Here is a 19275-nt window from a genome sequence, read left to right on the forward strand (position 1 = left end):
TCCTGACCTTAGTTCCTGTTTTATGTCTCTATTTTGGTTTGGTCAGGGAGTGAGTTGGGTTGGGCATTCTATGTTTTGTTCTATATTTTGTACTTCTATGTGTTTGGCCTGGTATGGTTCCCAATCAGAGGCAGCTGTCAATCATTTTCTCTGATTGAGCATACTTAAGCATACTTAGGTAGCCTGTTCCCACCTGTGTTTGTGGGTAGTTATTTTCTGATTTGTGTTGTTTCACCTGACAGGACTGTTTTGTTTCTTACATTCTCATTGTTATTTTTGTTTCGTGTATTGTGGCCCATATATTGTGGTGTGTTGCAAAAATAACGTTTATACTGTATTTACCCAAAGGTAAGTGTACTGTATAACAATCGCTGATTGGATCTCAGAATTCTGTCGGCTGCTGATTGGTGTTTGGGAATTTCCAGGCGTGTATCGCAGCCCCGTCTCTACGTCTGTGCGGCAGTAGTCTGTTTCTGGTGGGGCACTAGGCTCGCTGCAAGCGATGATAGACGATTTCCTTATTTTAAAACCTTCCAAAACCCTTTCCTTTCTCTCAACGGATTTGCAGTTTCTGGTTTCCGTTGATGGACTACCGAATTAACAGATTTTTGCAGGGATTGGAATAATTCGACTACACTTTTGGGAGTCCCGGGGAGAGGGGAGTCCGAGAGAAAAGTTTATATCACTGCGCGACAGGCACTATATGGAGAGAGGGGGTGAGCGTACAGTATGGTTTCATTTTCCATACCATCTATGACTTATGAAAGGATTTAGATATCTTTAGAACATAGAAATTACAGAATATACTTCTGATAAATGCCATGTTTAGCGTTACGATCAAATGAACATGTATGGACACGCATGAAAAGAGTTTTGCGTAAACCAGTAGAACTAGATTGCGTGTGAGTTTCGACTGGAGTCGTATACTACAGTCACTCCCAGGTAAACCAATAAATTCCCCAACGTTTCTTCACAACGTCATCCTTGTTATATAAAATACCTATCTAACTATGGCGGGGATGAGCAATGCCCACATGAAGACCCTGGAGGACCTGACTCTAGACTCGGGCTACGGGGCAGGGGACTCCTGCAAGTCCCTGAGCCTCTCGTCCTCCAAGTCCAACTCACAGCCGTTCGTGACGGCTCCGCATCGGGGCAACTGGTGGTACTACTCCGGCTCCATGAACAGTCGCAACAACAGCTGGGACACGGTCAACACTGTGCTGCCCGAGGATCCCGAGGACATCTTCTCCAAGTGTCCCCGTTTACCGGAGCTCGAGGAGTTCCCTTGGACCGAAGACGAGGTGGGAAAGATACTGCGTAAAGTAGCCGGGAACGTTACCGGTGCCAGTGCGTTTCCGGTGCCGACATTATCCAATGAGGCAGTCCGGAGGCTGTCCACGCTCCTTCGCCGAGCCCTCATCCGCATTTCGAGGGAGGCTCAGAGGCTGAGCGTCATGCACTGCCGTTGCACTCGCTTCGAGGTGCAGAGCGCCATGAGGCTGGTGCTGAGCTGGGCTCTGGCCGAACACTGCATATCGGCCACGGTCAAGGCCATCTCCATGTACAGTATGAGCGCCGGGGAGCTCCTGAGGAAGGGCAAATCTGCCCGTTGCGGCCTCTCCTTCTCCGTGGGAAGGTTCTTTCGATGGATGGTGGACACCCGCATCTCGGTGCGCATCCACGAGTATGCGGCTATCTGTCTTACCGCCTGCATGGAGGCGCTGGTGGAGGAGGCCGGCGCCCGGGTAATGATGGCCGAGCGAGGGCACTCCAGGGTGGACACCGCGTCAGGCTGTGCCCCGGTGTCGGTCGAAGCTCTTGAGGGGGTGGTGAACAACGATGCGGAGCTGTGGGGGGTCCTGCAGCACTATGAGCATCTCATCTGCGGCAAGAACGCCAATGGTAAGAACATTTCTATCACTTCAGGGCAAGAGGGGTTTGTCAAAGTACCCAAAAGGTAGACCAGCTAATGTGGAATGAATGTTAGAAGCACTATAAAATGCATAAAAGTGGGCTCAAAATTCTATACTTCTAAATTAAGTTGCTGCTGCCAGGCCCAGCTCTCTGTTTCCCCACCACCAAGCACCGCTCTTGATGGTGGAGTGAGTAATGTAAGAAAAAGTAAATTTCCTGCAATTCTACACTTTGAGCGTGGTGAGTAGCAATTTTTGCTAAATTTAAACAGGTCTTCTGCATCTCTACACATTTTGCAATTGGGTGGAGAGAACATTTAGCAATTTTATAACACATTTCATGTAATTGTACTTATTTTGCCATGACCATGTTAATTATATTTGAGTGAGAGTGACTAACAAAATCATTGGGGGCCCCGAGGAGGTCAGGGGCCCTGCACATGGCCAGTCAGTATTTGGTGATGATAACTGGCTCGACTAATTTATCAATCTAAAAATGGTTAGCTGACATGGCTAATTGAGTGACTGTCACTAGGCAGGTTTCCATTGACCCAGTTTTATTAGACAGAAGCAATGCCTTTTGTTTAATGGAAACGGCAGATATAGGAGAAATGTTCTGAAGATTGACGACATTTTAATCTGTTCGACAGGGGTGGATTTTCTTTTGTCAAACTTTCTTTATAGCGACAAATGGTGTTTTTCGAACAAGTGATGATTGCGCAATACTTTTGAAAGTAAGCAGTGCACGGGATGTCTTCGTGTAATTAATAAGCACCACTCCACATTTATTTCTAAATGCCTAATTTTGCTGTAATGTATCATTACAGGACAAGGATTGTCCTGACTTTCAAGAATGCCTGAATTGCTTTGCCTTGTGTTTCTGGTTGGCTGGGAAGTTTCTCCATCCAAATATTACAGCTCTACAGGAGTGCAAGTTTCACCATGGCACGGATTGTGGTTGGCACATTTAATGCTGGCTATCTGAGACATGAAACAGATGGGAGGGCATACAGGATGTCCGCAATTTATTAATATCCCATTTGTTTAAATTGGTAATGGAAACACTTCAGCCACTACATTTTTATTCGACACTGTAGGTTTTTGCTTGTGATGTCATTACGTCCAGCTGTTGATAGTTAAATGCAAATGACCCGAGTGTCTTTAAAAAATAAAAGGAAAAAAAATATATGCAACATGTTTCATAAGCTGAAGTGGGGCGGCAGGTAGCCTAGTGGTTAGAGCGTTGAACCGAATAGTTGCAGATCGGATCCCCGAGCTGACAAGGTGAAAACCTGTTGTCCTGCCCCTGAACAAGGAAGTTAACCCACTGTTCCTACGCTGTCATTGAAAATTAGAGTTTGTTCTAAACTGACTTTCCTAGTTAAATAAAGGTAAAAAACCAACAACAAAAAACAGATATTTTGTGCACACATTTGTTTACATCCCTGTTAGTGAGCATATTTCCTTTGCCAAGATAATCCATCCACCTGAATGCTGTGGCATATCAAGAAGCTTATTAAACATGATCATTACACAGGTGCACCTTGTGCTGGGGACAATAAAAGGCCACTCGAAAATGTGCAGTTTTGCCACAACACAATGCCATAGATGTCTCAAGGAAGCGTGCAATTGGCATGCTGAATGCAGGAATGTCCTCCAGAGCTCTTGCCGGAGAATTGAATGTTAATTCTACCATAAGCCTTCTCTAACAAAGTTTTAGAGAATTTGGCAGAATGTCCAACCGGCCTCACAAGCGCAGACAATGTGTAACCACACCATCCTGGGACCTCCACATCCGGCTTCTTCACCTGCGGGATAGTCTGAGACCAGCCACCCAGACAAACTGTGGGTTTGCACAACCAAAGAATTTTGCACAATCTGTCAGAAACCGTCTCAGGGAAGCTCATCTGCGAACTCATTGTCCTCACCAGGGTCTTCACCTGAATGTAGTTCGGCGTCGTAACCGACTTCAGTGGGCAAATGCTCACCTTCGATGGCCACTGGCACGCTGGAGAAGTGTGCTTTTCACGGATGAATCCTGGCTTCAACTGTACCAGGCAGATGGCAGACAGTGTGCATGGGGGAGTGGTTTGAACAGCGTTGTGAACAGAGTGCACCATTGTGGCGGTGGAGTTATGACATGGACAGGCATAAGCTATGGACAACGAACACAATTGCATTTTATCTATGGCAATTTAAATGCACAGAGATACTGCGACGAGATCTTGAGGCCCATTGTCGTGTCATTCTTCTGCCACTATCGCTTCATGTTTTGGCATGATGATGCACGGCTCAATGTCGCAAGGATCTGTACACAAATCTCACAGTTCTTCCATGGCCTGCAAAATCACCAGACATGTCACCCATTGAGCTGTTTGGGATGCTCTGGATCGACGTCTACGACATTGTGTTCCAGATCCTGCCAATATCCAGCCACTTTGCATAGCCATTGAAGAGGAGTGGGCCAACAATCAACAGCCTGATCAATTCTGTGAAGGAGATGTGTCGCACTGCATGAGGAAAATGGTGTTCATAACAAATACTGACTGGTTTTCTGATCGACGCCACTACCTTTTTTTAAAATAAGATGCATATCTGTGTTTCCAGTCATGTGAAATCCATAGATTAGGGCCTAATTTAAATTGACTGATTTCCTTATATGAACTGTAACTCAGTAAAATCTTTGAAATTGTTGCATTTTATATTTTTATTTTTGTCGTATGTATGTATGTATGTACAGTGCACAGCAAAAAAAGTATTTAGTCAGCCACTAATTGTGCAAGTTCTCCCACTTAAGAAGATAGGCCTGTAATTTTCCTCATAGGTACACTTCAACTATGACAGAGAAAATGAGAAAAACAAATCCAGAAAATCACATTGTAGGATTTGTAATGAATTTATTAGCAAAATATGGTGGAAAATAAACTTTTGTTATTGACCAAATACTTATCTCAATACTTTGTTATATACCCTTTGTTGGCAATGACAGAGGTCAAACGTTTTCTGTAAGTCTTCACAAGGTTTTCACACACTGTTGCTGGTATTTTGTCCCATTCCTCCATGCAGATCTCCTCTAGAGCAGTGATGTTTTGGGGCTGTTGCTGGGCAACATGGACTTTCAACTCCCTCCAAAGATTTTCTATGGGGTTGAGATCTGGAGACTGGCTAGGCCACTCCAGGACCTTGAAATGCTTCTTACGAAGCTACTCCTTCGTTGCCCGGGCGGTGTGTTTGGGATCATTGTCATGCTGAAAGACCCAGCCACGTTTCATCTTCAATGCCCTTGCTGATGGAAGGAGGTTTTCACTCAAAATCTCACGATACATGGTCCCATTCATTCTCTCCTTTACACGGAACAGTCGTTCTGGTCCCTTTGCAGAAAAACAACCCCAAAGCATGATGTTTCCACCCCCATGCTTCACAGTAGGTATGGTGTTCTTTGGATGCAACTCAGTATTCTTTGTCCTCCAAACACGACGAGTTGAGTTTTTACCTAAAAGCTCTATTTTGGTTTCATCTGACCGTATGACATTCTCCCAATTTTCTTCTGGATCATCCAAATGCTCTCTAGCGAACTTCAGACGGGCCTGGACATGTACTGGCTTAAGCAGGGGGACACGTCTCGCACTGCAGGATTTGAGTCCCTGGCGGCGTAGTGTGTTACTGATGGTAGGCTTTGTTACTTTGGTCCCAGCTCACTGCAGGGGTGAGATCTTGCGTGGAGCCCCAGATCGAGGGAGATTATCAGTGGTCTTGTATGTCTTCCACTTCCTAATAATTGCTCCCACAGTTGATTTCTTCAAACCAAGCTGCGTACCTATTGCAGATTCAGTCTTCCCAGCCTGGTGCAGGTCTACAATTTTGTTTCTGGTGTCCTTTGACAGCTCTTTGGTCTTGGCCATAGTGGAGTTTGGAGTGTGACTGTTTTTTATGTGGGAGAACTTGCACAATTGGTGGCTGACTAAATCCTTTTTTCCCCACTGTATGTATGTAATACCAGTCAAATGTTTGGGGACACCTACTCATTCATTGTTTTTTTTTCTATATTGTAAAGTAATAATGAAGACATCAAAACTATGAAAACACATATGGAATCATGTTGTAACCAAAAAGGTGTTAAACAAATAAAAATATATTTTAGATTCTTCAAAGTAGCCACCCTTTGCCTTGATGACAGCTTTGCACACTCTTGGCATTCTCTCAACCAGTTTCACCAACAGTCTTGAAGGAGTTCCCACATATGCTGAGCATTTGTCTGATTTTTCCTTCAATTTGCATTCCAACTCATCCCAAACCATCTCAATTGGGTTGAGGTTGGGTGATTGTGGAGTCCAGGTCACTAATGCAACAGTCCATCACTCTCCTTGGTCAAATAGCCCTTACACTGTCATGGAGGTGTGTTCGGTCATTGTTGAAAAACAAATGATAATCCAACTACGCGCAAACCAGATGGGATGGCATATCGCTGCAGAATGCTGTCACCGACAGTGTCACCAGCAAAGCACCGCCATACCTCCTCTATGCGTCACAGTGAGAACCACATGCGGAGATCATCCGTTTACCTACTCTGTCTCACAAAGACACAGCGGTTGGAACCAAAAATCTCTAATTTGGACTCCTCAGACCAAAGGATAGATTTCCACCTGTCTAATGTCCATTGCTCTTGTTTCTTGGCCTACGCAAGTCTCTTCTTATTGGTGTCCTTTTAGTAGTGGTTTCTTTGCAGCAATTTGACCACGAAGGCCTGAGTTACTAAGTCTCTTCTGAACAGTTTATGTTGAGATGTCTGCTACTTTTATTTGGGCTGCAATAACAGGTGTAGTTATCTTTTGCAGCAGAGGTAAATCTGGGACCTTCCTTTCCTGTGGTGGTCCTCATGAGAGCCAGTTTCATCATAGTGCTTGATGGTTTTTGTGCACTTGAAGAATCTTTCAAAGTTCTTGAAATGTATGTCTTAAAGTAACAATGGACTGTCGTTTCTCTTTGCTTATTTGAGCTGTTCTTGGCATAATATGGACTTTGTCTTTTACCAAATAGGGCTATCTTTTGTATAACACCCCTACCATGTCACAGTACAACTGATTGGCTCAAACACATTAAAAAGGAAAGAAATTCCACAAATGTACTTTTATCAAGGCACACCTGTTAATTGAAATGCATTCCAGGTGACTACCTCATGAAGATGGTTGATAGAATGCCAAGAGTGTGCAAAGCTGTCATCAAGGCAGCTAATTTAAAGAATCTCATATTTATATTTTTTGGTTACAACATGATTCCATAATGTGTTATTTCATAGTTTTGATGTCTTCACTCTTATTCTACAATGTAGAAAATAGTACAAATAAAGAAAAAATGTTGAAAGAGTAGGTGTGTCCAAACTTTTGACTGGTACCGTGTATATATAAATTCGTCTGTGGGCCCCTTGTGGCCAGGGGCCCTAAGCGACCACTTATGTTGCTTATACCTGGAGCCGGCCCTGGCTGCTGCAATTGAAGTTGGTTGGTGTGTGTGTGCGCACAAGCATGTGTGCATGAATCTGGACAGGAGAACATTCATTCACTCTGATTGAAAGTGCAGTCAAACTCTCACCTCAGTTAAGAGCACCAGTGAGCAACACTTACACGCCCCTTTCCCCTTCCCACTCACTCATGTCTACATGTGATGGAAAAGGTGTAATGTTCAAACCTGTGGTAGGATACAATGGGTCTGCTTTGTTTGAGAAAGCTTGAGATGTGTGAGAAGGCTTTAGATGTGTCCAAAGTGATTTCACTTGTCAGGATGGGGGAAAAGCAGTACAATTTGCATATGAAATCTTAACAGGATTTTTTTCCCTCACTTAACAAGTCATGTTTTTTATGACGAAAAAAATAATAATTGAAGTATGGGAATAGAATAGTCACTGTCAAAGTGACTGTTTCATTTTGCATTTTACATTTTGGTCATTTAGTAGACACTCATCCAGAGTGACTTAATCAGACTCCATTCTGCAAGTACCATACCCACCTCACCAATTTGTCTCCATCAGACTTGTATTTCAGTTTATGTCCATCTTTTTTCTAGAACTGATTTTTGATCAGTGTAACGAAGTACAAATGTTGTCCCCTGTAGGACTGTTTATTCGATCTGATTAGAAATCAGTGTTCAAGCAAACCATTTCATCGTTATACGCTATACCACCCAAGCCTTTAAGAAGACATACTTAAGACATACCTGCTGTGCATAGCGGGCTCAACAGATGCAGGTAGATAGTTGATTAGAAACTGGCAAATCGTGAGTCAATGCATATTAATAACAAGGAATATATAGACCAGTATCAAAAATGGACAATTCAAATGTCACATACGGTGCATTCAGAAAGTATTTAGCCCACATGGCTTTTTCCACATTTTGTTACGTTACAGCCTTATTCTAAAATGTATTCTAGTTTTTCCCTAATCAATAACCCATGATGACAACGTAAAAACAGGTTTAGACATTTTTGCATATGTATTAAAAATACAAAACTGAAATATTACATTTGAAGTATTGAGACCCTTTACTCAGTACATTGTTGAAACCGGTTTGGCAGCGATTACAGCCTCAATTCTTCTTGGGTATGATGCTACAAGCTTGGCACACCTGTATTTGGGAAGTTTCTCCCATTCTTCTCTGCAGATCCTCTCAAGCTCTGTAAGGTTTGATGGGGAGCGTTGCTACACAGCTATTTTCAGGTCTTTCCAGAAATGTTCGATCGTGTTCAAGTCCAGGCTCTGACTGGGCCACTCAAGGACATTCAGAGACTTGTCCAAAACCACTCCTGCGTTGTCTTGGCTGTGTGCTTATGGTCATTGTCCGGTTGGAAGGTGAACCTTTGCCCCAGTCTGAGAACCTGCTCCAGAGCTCTCAGGACATCGTCAATGATCTGTCTTTACTGTGTATAAATGTCTCCATTTATCCTCACTAGTCTCGCAGTCCCTGCCGCTGAAAAACGTCCCCACGGCATGATGCTTGGCATTCAGGCCAAAGAGTTCAATCTTGGTTTCATCAGACCAGAGTATTGTGTCCTTTAGGTGCCTTTTGGAAAACTCCAAGCGGGCTGTTGTGCTTTTTACTGAGAAGTGGCTTCTGTCTGGCCACGCTACCATAAAGGCCTGCTTGGTGGAGTGCTGCAGAGATGGTTGTCCTTCTGGAAGGTTCTCCCATCTCCACAGAAGAACTCTGGAGCTCTGTCAGAGTGGCCATCAGGTTCTTGGTCAACTCCCTGACCAAGGCCCTTCTCCCCGATTGCTAAGTTTGGCCAGGCGGCCAGCTCTAAGAAAAGTCTTGGTGCTTCCAAACTTATTCCATTTAAGAATGATGGAGGCCGCTGTGTTCTTAGGGGCCTTCAATGCTGCAGAAATGTTTTGGTACCCTTCCCCAGATCTGTGCCTCAACAAAATCCTGTCTCAGATCTCAACGGACAATTCCTTTGACCTCATGGCTTGGTTTTTGCTCTGACATGCACTGTCAACTGTGGGACCTTATATAGACCGATGTGTGCCTTTCCAAATCATGTCCAACAATTGAATTTACCACAGGTGGTTTCCAATCAAGTTGTAGAAACATATATTTTTGAGGATTTTTAAATTTATTTTGAGGCTCATAGCAATGGGTCTGAATACTGTAAATGTAAATAAATGATTTCTGTTTTTTAAGTTGTAAAACATTTGTAATACTGCTGGTGCACGTAGACAACACTAAAGGGGAAACATACAAGGTCCAATTCCTCATTAAGCCTTTGGGGGTGTACAGTTTTAAGTAGACGACTTTGGACTTCACATTGGAGAAGACGCTCATTGGTATTGCGGCATCTGTGGCTTGAACGCACCACCCGCATTTCATTCAAGCCTGAGTGCAAACCCTCATACTGGCTTTCTTAGCAATTAGATGAAAATATTTTAATTCAATTGAAATTTCGATGGTGTACAAGCTCAATTTCAGAGGTCTGAAGGGATAGGTCCATTCTATTGAAATTACACCCACCCTGTTTTTAAGAGCATGTTGTGTCTCAATCGATGGCGGGCACAACACAAAAACCTTAGATAATGTAAAGTAGGGTCTAGGCTACAACATATAGATAATTGACATTACAGGTTTAAAAAAAATCTGATTTAAAAACATTTTTTAAATAAAAAAGTATAAAATATTTTGACAACCTTGTTTGTAAGCTTTTCAATTATATCAAACTCAACCATTTATATTTTCCAGTGAATGAAGACATGGATGTCTCATGGTAGGGAATGCAAAATTGCAAAATGGGTCAACTTGGGTCAATCTGCTGAATGTTTTGGCATTCACGTTCAAAAAGTAACTTTCTTGCCACCTCTTCCACGGATAGCATCCCTTTTGTTTAAATCAAAAGGAATGCTGTCAAAACGTGATTGAATTCAAATGGATTTACTCTAATAGACCAATAAGAAAAGTTCTCTGCCAATAAAAGCTTTTTTGCAGTTTCTCCTCCCCACACTGACCACTCCCAGACAGTCCTAGTGAAATTCTTGGTTGAGAAATTGCTCTTTGCCGAGAAGCTATTTGTTTCTTTTGACCCTTTTAATTGAAAACAATCACAGAAGGTGATTTGATATTGAGATAAAAACATCTGCATTGGACCTTTTTAAGATCTGATTGGTGATCAGTGTTTGTGAAATTCATGTTATCCCTGCAGGGCTGTTTATTATTAGGTCTTATTGGAGATCAGTGTTAGAGCAGGAAGCACACAGTCGTTTGAAAAACAGTTATGTTTGTGCTACTAAGTCAACTTCCTCCTCTCCAGCTGTCTGCTCTGCTCTACTCCTCTATCCTCATCCCCTTTATCTCACCCATCCCCTTCTCACTCTCCCTCCCTTCCTACCCTCTTCTCTCCTCTCTTATCTGTCTCTCATCCCTCTCTCTGCCATCTCCTCGCTCATCCCTATCTCATACCGCCAGTAAACTCATTGATCTAAGGCTGGTCTGGTGTTTGACCACTAATGTTGGGACACTGTAATGAGGTTTTGTTTGTGGCAGTCTGAAGTCCTCCAGAGCAGGGCTCTTTTCACAGCCACACAATAGCCCTTTGTTTCTGTGAGCCTCCGCAGAGAAAACAAACACTATCACACACACACACACACACACACACAAACTGACATAGGCATGAACACACACACGCAGATGTAGGCATGAGGAAACGGGTGCACGCACACACACAACCACAGCAGTGCTGGACCAAACAGCTGCCAATACAACTTCCAGTATTGTTTTTTTCTGTTTGTAGTGAATAGGGATCCGTTTGACTGAGCCTATTGATGAAAGCAGGTCAGGGGTTAGACACCACACTCAGCAGCACAGTGGCAGAGTTCTGCCTAGCTGGGACTGGAGCAAACAGCCATTGTGGTACAAGCAGTGATCATTATGATGATGGTCATGTGCTCCTGATATGGTCCTGTGCTCCTGATATGGTCCTGTGTGGCTGTTGGTAGACCATGGCGCTTGCAACGTTAGGATTGTGGGTTTGATTTGATTGATACTAATGTTAGTGGCTTTGGATAACATTCAGATAAACGGTATGTATTATTACAATGATGATGGTAGTCTTTGCCATTGAAAGTCAGGATCAATGACCATCACTGATGATGATGATTACAGTGGTATTTGTCGACTCCATTGTGACACTGCATTGTCAGGCTAGGCAGTTAAGAGACTCGGTCAGGATCGAACGGCACTTAACACAGCATGGCCAATGTATATCTTACAGACACACACAGCAGGAACCACAGTCAGTGGTTTAATCAAAGTCTGTCATGTTTGCTCCAGTTACCTCAGCTAGTGTTAAAAGTCAACGTTTGTCAGAACATCAATGGTGACAATCTCAGGGATTTTTCTGCCAGTGAAATCCTTAAGTAGGCCGCCTACTGCATTGTAAAGTGTGTGTACATACAAACACAAAAACAGACACACCTCTCCCACCTTACCCCAATGCCCGACCCATCTCATCACCCCTTCTCTGCCCCCCCCACACTGCTCGCTCTTTCTCTCTCGTCCCACATCTGGAACTCTTTAAGGCAGAAATGAGTTATACAGCTCCAATAACAATCCTGAAAACCCTCTCATTTTCTCTCGCTCTCTCCATTCTCCTCACTTTCAGGCAGGGTCCTTGATTTTATTTATTTATTATTCTCCTGTGTCATGCAGCAGCCTTATGTGGCATTGAAATATAGAGACTGGTACACACACACACACGTGTTCTGCCATAGATTGCTGGTTTGGCTGCTCTGTAATAGTTGTCCATTTGCACTATTTGATTCCATTGCTAGATGATATGGCATCCCAATGTGATCAATTTTATTGCTACTATCACAAGCAAAATGGGATGAGTAAGCCTTTCCTCCCATTATAATTGGGATCGATGTGTCTGGTACATTTTAGTGTGTGTGTGTGTGTGTGCACAGGAGTATTGATTGATGGAAAATGGAGCATTGATCTAGATGAGTGGCGAGGTTGGTTGCATTGTTGGATGGACTGTTTTCAAATGAAATCAAATTTTATGGGACAAATACAACAGGACTTCACTGTGACAGACTTTACTGTGAAATGCTTACTTATGAGCACCATTTCCAAACAATGCAGAGGTAAAAAGTAAGAAAATGATCACAATTTTTTTTAACAATTAACACACAACAGTTGCGAGTGCATTCGGAAAGTATTCAGATCCCTTGACTTGTCCCACATTTTGTTATATACAGCCTTATTTCTAAAATGGATTAAATAAACAATTTTCCTCATCAATCTACACACAATACCCCATAATGACAAGGCGAAAAACAGGATTGTAGACATTTTTGCAAATCTATTACAAATAAAAAACAGATACCTTATTTACATAAGTATTCAGACCTTTTGCTATGAGACTTGAAATTTAGCTCAGGTGCATCTTGTTTCCATGGATCATCCTTGATGTTTTTACAACTTGATTGGAGTCCACCTGTGGTAGATTCAATTGATTTGACATGATTGGAAAGGCACACCTGTCAATATAAGATCCCACAGTTGACAGTGCATGTCAGAGCAAAAACCAACCACTCTCCTAGAGTGTGCGGCTCTCCTTTTATTTTTTAAGTGTTCTACTACGCTAGCCAGCACCTTGCCTAAATAGATATGCGTTTCTTTCGCCTCTAGAGCAAAAATCAAGCCACGAGGTCAAAGGAATTGTCCTTTGAGCTCCGAAACAGGATTATGTGTAACGGCAGATTTCCTCCTCTTCGTCTGAAGAGGAAGTGTAGCAGGGATCGGACTAAAACGCAGCGTGGTAAGTGTCCTTATCGTTTATTATAAAACAAACTGAACACTAAGAACTACAAAACAATAAATGTGAACATGAACGAAAACCAAACCGAAACAGTGGTGACAAACACAGACACGGAAACAAACACCCACAAACCAACAGTGAAACCCAGGCTACCTAAGTATGATTCTCAATCAGAGACAAATAACGACACCTGCCTCTGATTGAGAACCATACTAGGCCGAACACAGAAATAGAAGAACATAGACTGCCCACCCCAACTCACGCCCTGACCATACTAAATAAAGAGAAAACAAAGGAAAATAAAGGTCAGAACGTGACATTATGGCGAGGCACAGATCAGGGGAAGGGTACCAAAAAATCCCTGCAGATTGAAGGACCCAAAGAACACAGTGGCCTCCGTCATTTTTAAATGGAAGAAGTTTGGAACCACCAAGACTCTTCCTAGAGCTGGCCCCCGGGCCAAACTGAGCAATTCCTTGGTCAGGAAGGTGACCAAGAACCCGAAGGACAACAATCTCTGCAGCGTACCACCAATCAGGCCTTTATGGTAGAGTGGCCAGACGGAAGCCACTCAGTTAAAGACGCATGAGTTTGCCAAAAGGCACCTAAAGACTCTCAGACCATAAGAAACAAGATTCTCTCGTCTGATGAAACCAAGATTGAACTCTTTGGCCTGAATGCCAAGCGTGATGTCTGGAGGAAACCTGGCACCATCCCGATAGTGAAGCATGATGTTGGCCTCAGACTGGGGCGAAGGCTGTAACGTAACAAAATGTTGAAAAAGTCATGGGGTCTGAATACTTTCCGAAGGCACTGTCAAGGCACTTGCAGTTTGTCCAATACAACCCTTGACTGATTTCACATTTTGTTGTGTTACAGCCTGAACTCAAAATGACAGTGAAAACAACATGTTTTTTGACTTTTTTTGAATTTGAAATATTGAATTTACATAAGCATTCACAACCCTGAGTCAATACATGTTAGAATAACCTTTGGCAGCAATTATAGCTGTGTGTCTTTCTAGGTAAAAGTCTCTAAGAACTTTGCACACCTTGATTGTAGAATATTTGCACACAATCTTTAACGTCTTCAAGCTCTGTGAAGTTGATCATTGCTGCACAGCTATTTTCAAGATTTAAGTTGAAGTAAAAAATGTAACTCGGCCACTGAGGAATATTCAATGTGTTCTTGGTAAGCAACTCCAGTGTATATTTGGCCTCCTGTTTTAGGTTACTGTCCTGCTGGAAGGTGAATATGTCTCCCAGTGTCTGCTGGAAAGAAGAATTTAACAGGTTTTCCTCTAGGATTCTGCCTGTGCTTAGCGCTGTTCCGTTTCTGTTTATTCTAAAAAAACTTCCTAGTTCTTGCTGATGACAAGCAACCTATAATGTAATCCAGCCACTAACATGCTTGAAAATATAAAGAGTGGTACTCAGTGATGTTTTGTGTTGTATTTTCCCCAAACATAACGCTTTTTGTTCAGGACATAAAGTTAATTTCTTTGCCACATTTTTTGCAGTTTTACTTTAGTGCCTTATTGTAAACATGATGCATTTTTTGGAAGATTTTTTTTGTAGAAGCTTCCTTTTCACTCTGTCATTTAGGTTAGTATTGTGGAGTAACTACAATGTTGTTGATCCATTCTCAGTTTTCTCCTATGACTGCCATTCAATTCTGTAACTGTTTTAAAGACACCATTTTCTTCCTGTCTGGCAACTAAGTTAAGAAGGACGCCTGCATCTTTGTAGTGACTGGGTGTATTGATACACCATCCAAAGTGTGATAAATAACTTCACCATGCTCTAAGGGATATTCAAAAAACAAACAATAGGTGCCCTTCTTTGCGAGGCATTGGAAAACCACCCTGGTCTTTGCGGTTGAATCTGTTTGAAATTCACTGCTCGACTGAGGGACCTTGCAATTATCTGTATGTGTGGGGTACAGAGAGGATGTAGTCATTCAAAAATCATGTTCAACACTATTATTGCACAGAGACTGAGTCCATGCAACTTATTATGTGACTTATTTTAAGCACATTTTTACTCCTAAACTTATTTAGGCTTGCCATAACAAAGGAGTGTAATAATTATTGACTCAAGACATTTTCCTTTGTAAGAATGAAAAACATAATTCCACTTTGACATTATGGGGTATTATGTGTTGGCCAGTGACACAAAATCAACATTTTATCCATTTGAAATTGTAACCCAACACATTGTGAGGTGTGAATGTTTTCTGAAGGCACTATAAATATTATGTTTGAGGCATATGTTTGTGCCTGGTGAATACATACAGTATATTGCACACCAGGCATTAACATGGCTTTTAGTTTGGCCCTCAATATTTGGGAGTAGGGTGAAGTTTCACCTAGACTCTAATCTTGGGTCAGTTTTGCATTTTCCCTGCTAATGGTTAAGGCTAAGATTGAGGGGAAGCTGATATGGGGTCTGTTACTATGGGACTATTTCTCCCTCAGCACCAATATTTGTGCAGATTAATTTAGGCTAACTTTATGAACGGTGTCACCAAACCAGTGTATACAGAGTTAAAATTGTAAGTGCTGTAGCTTTAGTGGGAAATAAGGGTTATTCCTACAGTTCTCTCTCTTTCTCTCTGTGCGTGTCCTATGGTAGGGTTGGACGATATCCAGATTTTTATACCATCATACCTTTTCTGGGGCGGCAGGGTAGCCTAGTGGTTAGAGCATTGGACTAGTAATCGAAAGGTTGCAAGTTCAAATCCCCGAGCTGACAAGGTACAATCTGTCGTTCTGCCCCTGAACAGGCAGTTAACCCACTGTTCCTAGGCTGTCATTGAAAATAAGAATTTGTTCTTAACTTACTTGCCTAGTAAAATAAAGGTAAAATAAAAAAAATAATTCTGTATCATACCAGGGTATACAGTATTACCGAATGTGCACACAAGGGGCGCTATTTAGAAAGAATATTATTATACATTATTTATTTATGAAATTTTTTTGACCCACAAAACCATTTGGCAACAGGGATCTTGATCCAGGAGGGGATTGAGTGTCTCTGCTGTAACCAAGAAGATAGACCGAGATCTAGACACTAGCAAGTTAGCAAACCAAATGCATAGCTGGAGCCCTGAGTTGGAAATAATTTATTTGACACATCTTAGATTTCTATAGTTAGTTATAAGTAGTGGCTTTGCACCCTCACCTGCCTCTCCCCCCATATTTAATCTTATTTTATTTACTGTATTGAAAATTATACTGTCGGTATTTCCAAAAAGAAGCACATAAAAAGATCCACATTAGAGGTCGACCTATTATGATTTTTCAACGCCGATACTCATTATTGGAGGTCCAAAAAAAGCCGATACCGATTATTTGTAATAATGACAATTACAACAATGCTGAATGAACACTTATTTTAACTTAATATAATACATCAATAAAATCAATTTAGCCTCAAATAAATAATGAAACATGCTCAATTTGGTTTACATAATGCTAAAACAAAGTGTTGGAGAAGAAAGTAAAAGTGCAATATGTGCCATGGAAAAAAGCTAAGTTCCTTGCTCAGAACATGAGAACATATGAAAGCTGGTGGTTCCTTTTAACATGAGACCTCAATATTCCAAGGTTGTAGTTAATATAGTATTTATAGGACTATTTCTCTCTCTACTATTTGTATTTCATACACCTTTGACTATTGGATGTTCTTATAGGCACTTTAGTATTGCCAGTGTAACAGTATAGCTTCCATCCCTCTCCTCGCCCCTACCTGGGCTCGAACCAGGAACACATCGACAACAGCCACCCTCGAAGCAGCGTTACCCATGCAGAGCAAGGGGAACAACCACTCCAAGTCTCAGAGCGAGTGACGTTTGAAACGCTAGTAGTGCGCACTCCACTAACTAGCTAGCCATTTCAAATCAGTTACACCAGCCCAATCTCGGGAGTTGATAGACTTGAAGTCATAAACAGCTCAATGCTTGAAGCATTGCGAAGAGCTGCTGGAAAAACTCACGAAAGTGCTGTTTGAATGAATGATTACGAGCCTGCTGCTGCCTACCATCGTTCAGTCAGACTGCTCTATCAAATCATAGACTTAATTAACATAACACGCAGAAATATGAGCCTTTGGTCATTAATATGGTCGAATCCGTAAACTATCATTTCGAAAACAAAATGTTTATTTCAGTGAAATACGGAACCGTTCGGTATTTTATCTAACGGGAGGCATCCATAAGTCTAAATATTCCTGTTACATTGCACAACCTTCAATGTTATGTCATAATTACGTAAAATTCTGGCAAATTTGTTCGCAATGAGCCAGGAAGCCCAAACTGTTGCATATACCCTGACTCTGCGTGCAATGAACGCAAGAGAAGTGACAATTTCACTTGGTAAATATTGCCTGCTAACCTGGATTTCTTTTAGCTAAATATGCAGGTTTAAAAATATATACTTCTGTGTATTGATTTTAAGAAAGGCATTGGTGTTTATGGTTAGGTACAGTCGTGCAACGATTGTTTTTTTCACAAATGCGCTTTTGTTCAATCATCCCCCTGCGTTGCATCGATTATATGCAACGCAGGACACGCTAGATAAACTAGTAATATCATCAACCATGTGTAGTTAACTAGTGATTTTATGATTGATTGTTTTTTTTATAAGATACGTTTAATGCTAGCTAGCAACTTACCTTGGCTTCTACTGCATTCACGTAACAGGCAGGCTCCTCGTGGAGTGCAATGAGAGGCAGGTGGTTAGAGCGTTGGACTAGTTAACTGTAAGGTTGCAAGATTGAATCCCCGAGCTGACAAGGTAAAAATCTGTCATTCTGCCCCTGAACAAGGCAGTTAACCCACCGTTCCTAGGCCGTCATTGAAAATAAGAATGTGTTCCTAACTGACTTGCCTAGTTAAATAAAGGAGTAAAAAATAAATAAAAATCTGCAAAATCGGTGTCCAAAAATACTGATTGTTATGAAAATTTGAAATCGACCCTAATTAATCGGGCATTCCGATTTAATCGGTCGACCTCTAGTACACATAGTCGATATCACTGTTTATACTTGCTTCCTGTCCGATCTCAGTTGTGAAACACTGGCCCAAAGGTTCAGGGAGTCGTGTGTGTGTGTGTAATCAACTGTGTTTTTTGAGAGCCACAAGCAGTCAGTGAACAGGGGATTTTGATTCAACGACAAAGTCAACCATTATTTAACCCAGTCTATTAGTTGAGAATCTATTCCCTCTACTTGTCTAAAATGTGAATTATTTGTCGAAAGCAGCCCATTGTTGTAGACTTCACTAAATAAACTTTCGTAAACTCTCTCATATTCCACTCTCTAGCTGAACCCTCTCATTGCCCTCTGATGTTATTTGGGATGCGTGCCAAATGGCACCGTATTCTCTAGTGCAAAATGTTTGACGAGGGCCCATAGAAACAGGGATCATTTGGGACGCAGAAGTGGTCTTACTCTTCGTTTCCTTCTGATGCTATCCAGCAGTTTAGTTTAATCTCATCTCACGCCAGTCTCTTCCTCCCATTAAATAACGACTCCATGACTCACTCTGAACACGGTTTACACTACAGGACAACTAATGCTGGAGAACTAGGGAGCGAGAGAGAGGTAGGGAAAGAGAAGGGGGAGAGAGTGAGCGATAGGCCAGAGGGGGAAAGAGAAAAGACGGAGGGTTTTGGGCAGAGACGCAGTGAGAGAAATACTTTTAATGCTTTCTATTGAGACATTCCCACTTACTTAACACAACACTCCCTGTGAAACATCCCCCCTCCTTAAAATATAGAGTAGTGGAGAGAGAGAGACCCAAGACAGATAATAGCAATTGCATGCTGTTTTGCTTACTTTATGTGAATGGAAAACTGGAAGGCATAGTGTCCCATTTCTAGAGTTCTTCTGCGGCAGCAGTTTAAGACAGGTTCAACACAGACGCACACGCACGTTCAGGATCCAATGCTAATGGCTAATGTGAGAAGCAGAGGGTCTGGATTGGAATCTGGCTGGCTGGTTGGATTTTTCCTGGATGTCATTATGGTTCAACTGAGAGTTTAGTACTGGGTATCCC

General features: G+C 42.0%; 1 protein-coding gene across 1 annotated transcript in view; it reads left to right on the plus strand.

Annotated features, from left to right (window-relative positions):
• Window positions 1-441: 441 nt before the first annotated feature.
• abtb2b (ankyrin repeat and BTB (POZ) domain containing 2b) overlaps window positions 442-19275 on the plus strand; it is a 148726-nt gene continuing 129892 nt past the window's right edge. Inside the window, exon 1 of the mRNA XM_024379159.2 lies at window positions 442-1905. Coding sequence (XP_024234927.1) covers window positions 1011-1905 — 895 coding nt within the window. The 5' untranslated portion in view covers window positions 442-1010. The remainder of the gene's footprint in view (window positions 1906-19275) is intronic.

This window comes from Oncorhynchus tshawytscha, linkage group LG19, assembly GCF_018296145.1.
Source record: "Oncorhynchus tshawytscha isolate Ot180627B linkage group LG19, Otsh_v2.0, whole genome shotgun sequence".
NCBI classification, from domain to species: Eukaryota; Metazoa; Chordata; class Actinopteri; order Salmoniformes; family Salmonidae; genus Oncorhynchus; species Oncorhynchus tshawytscha.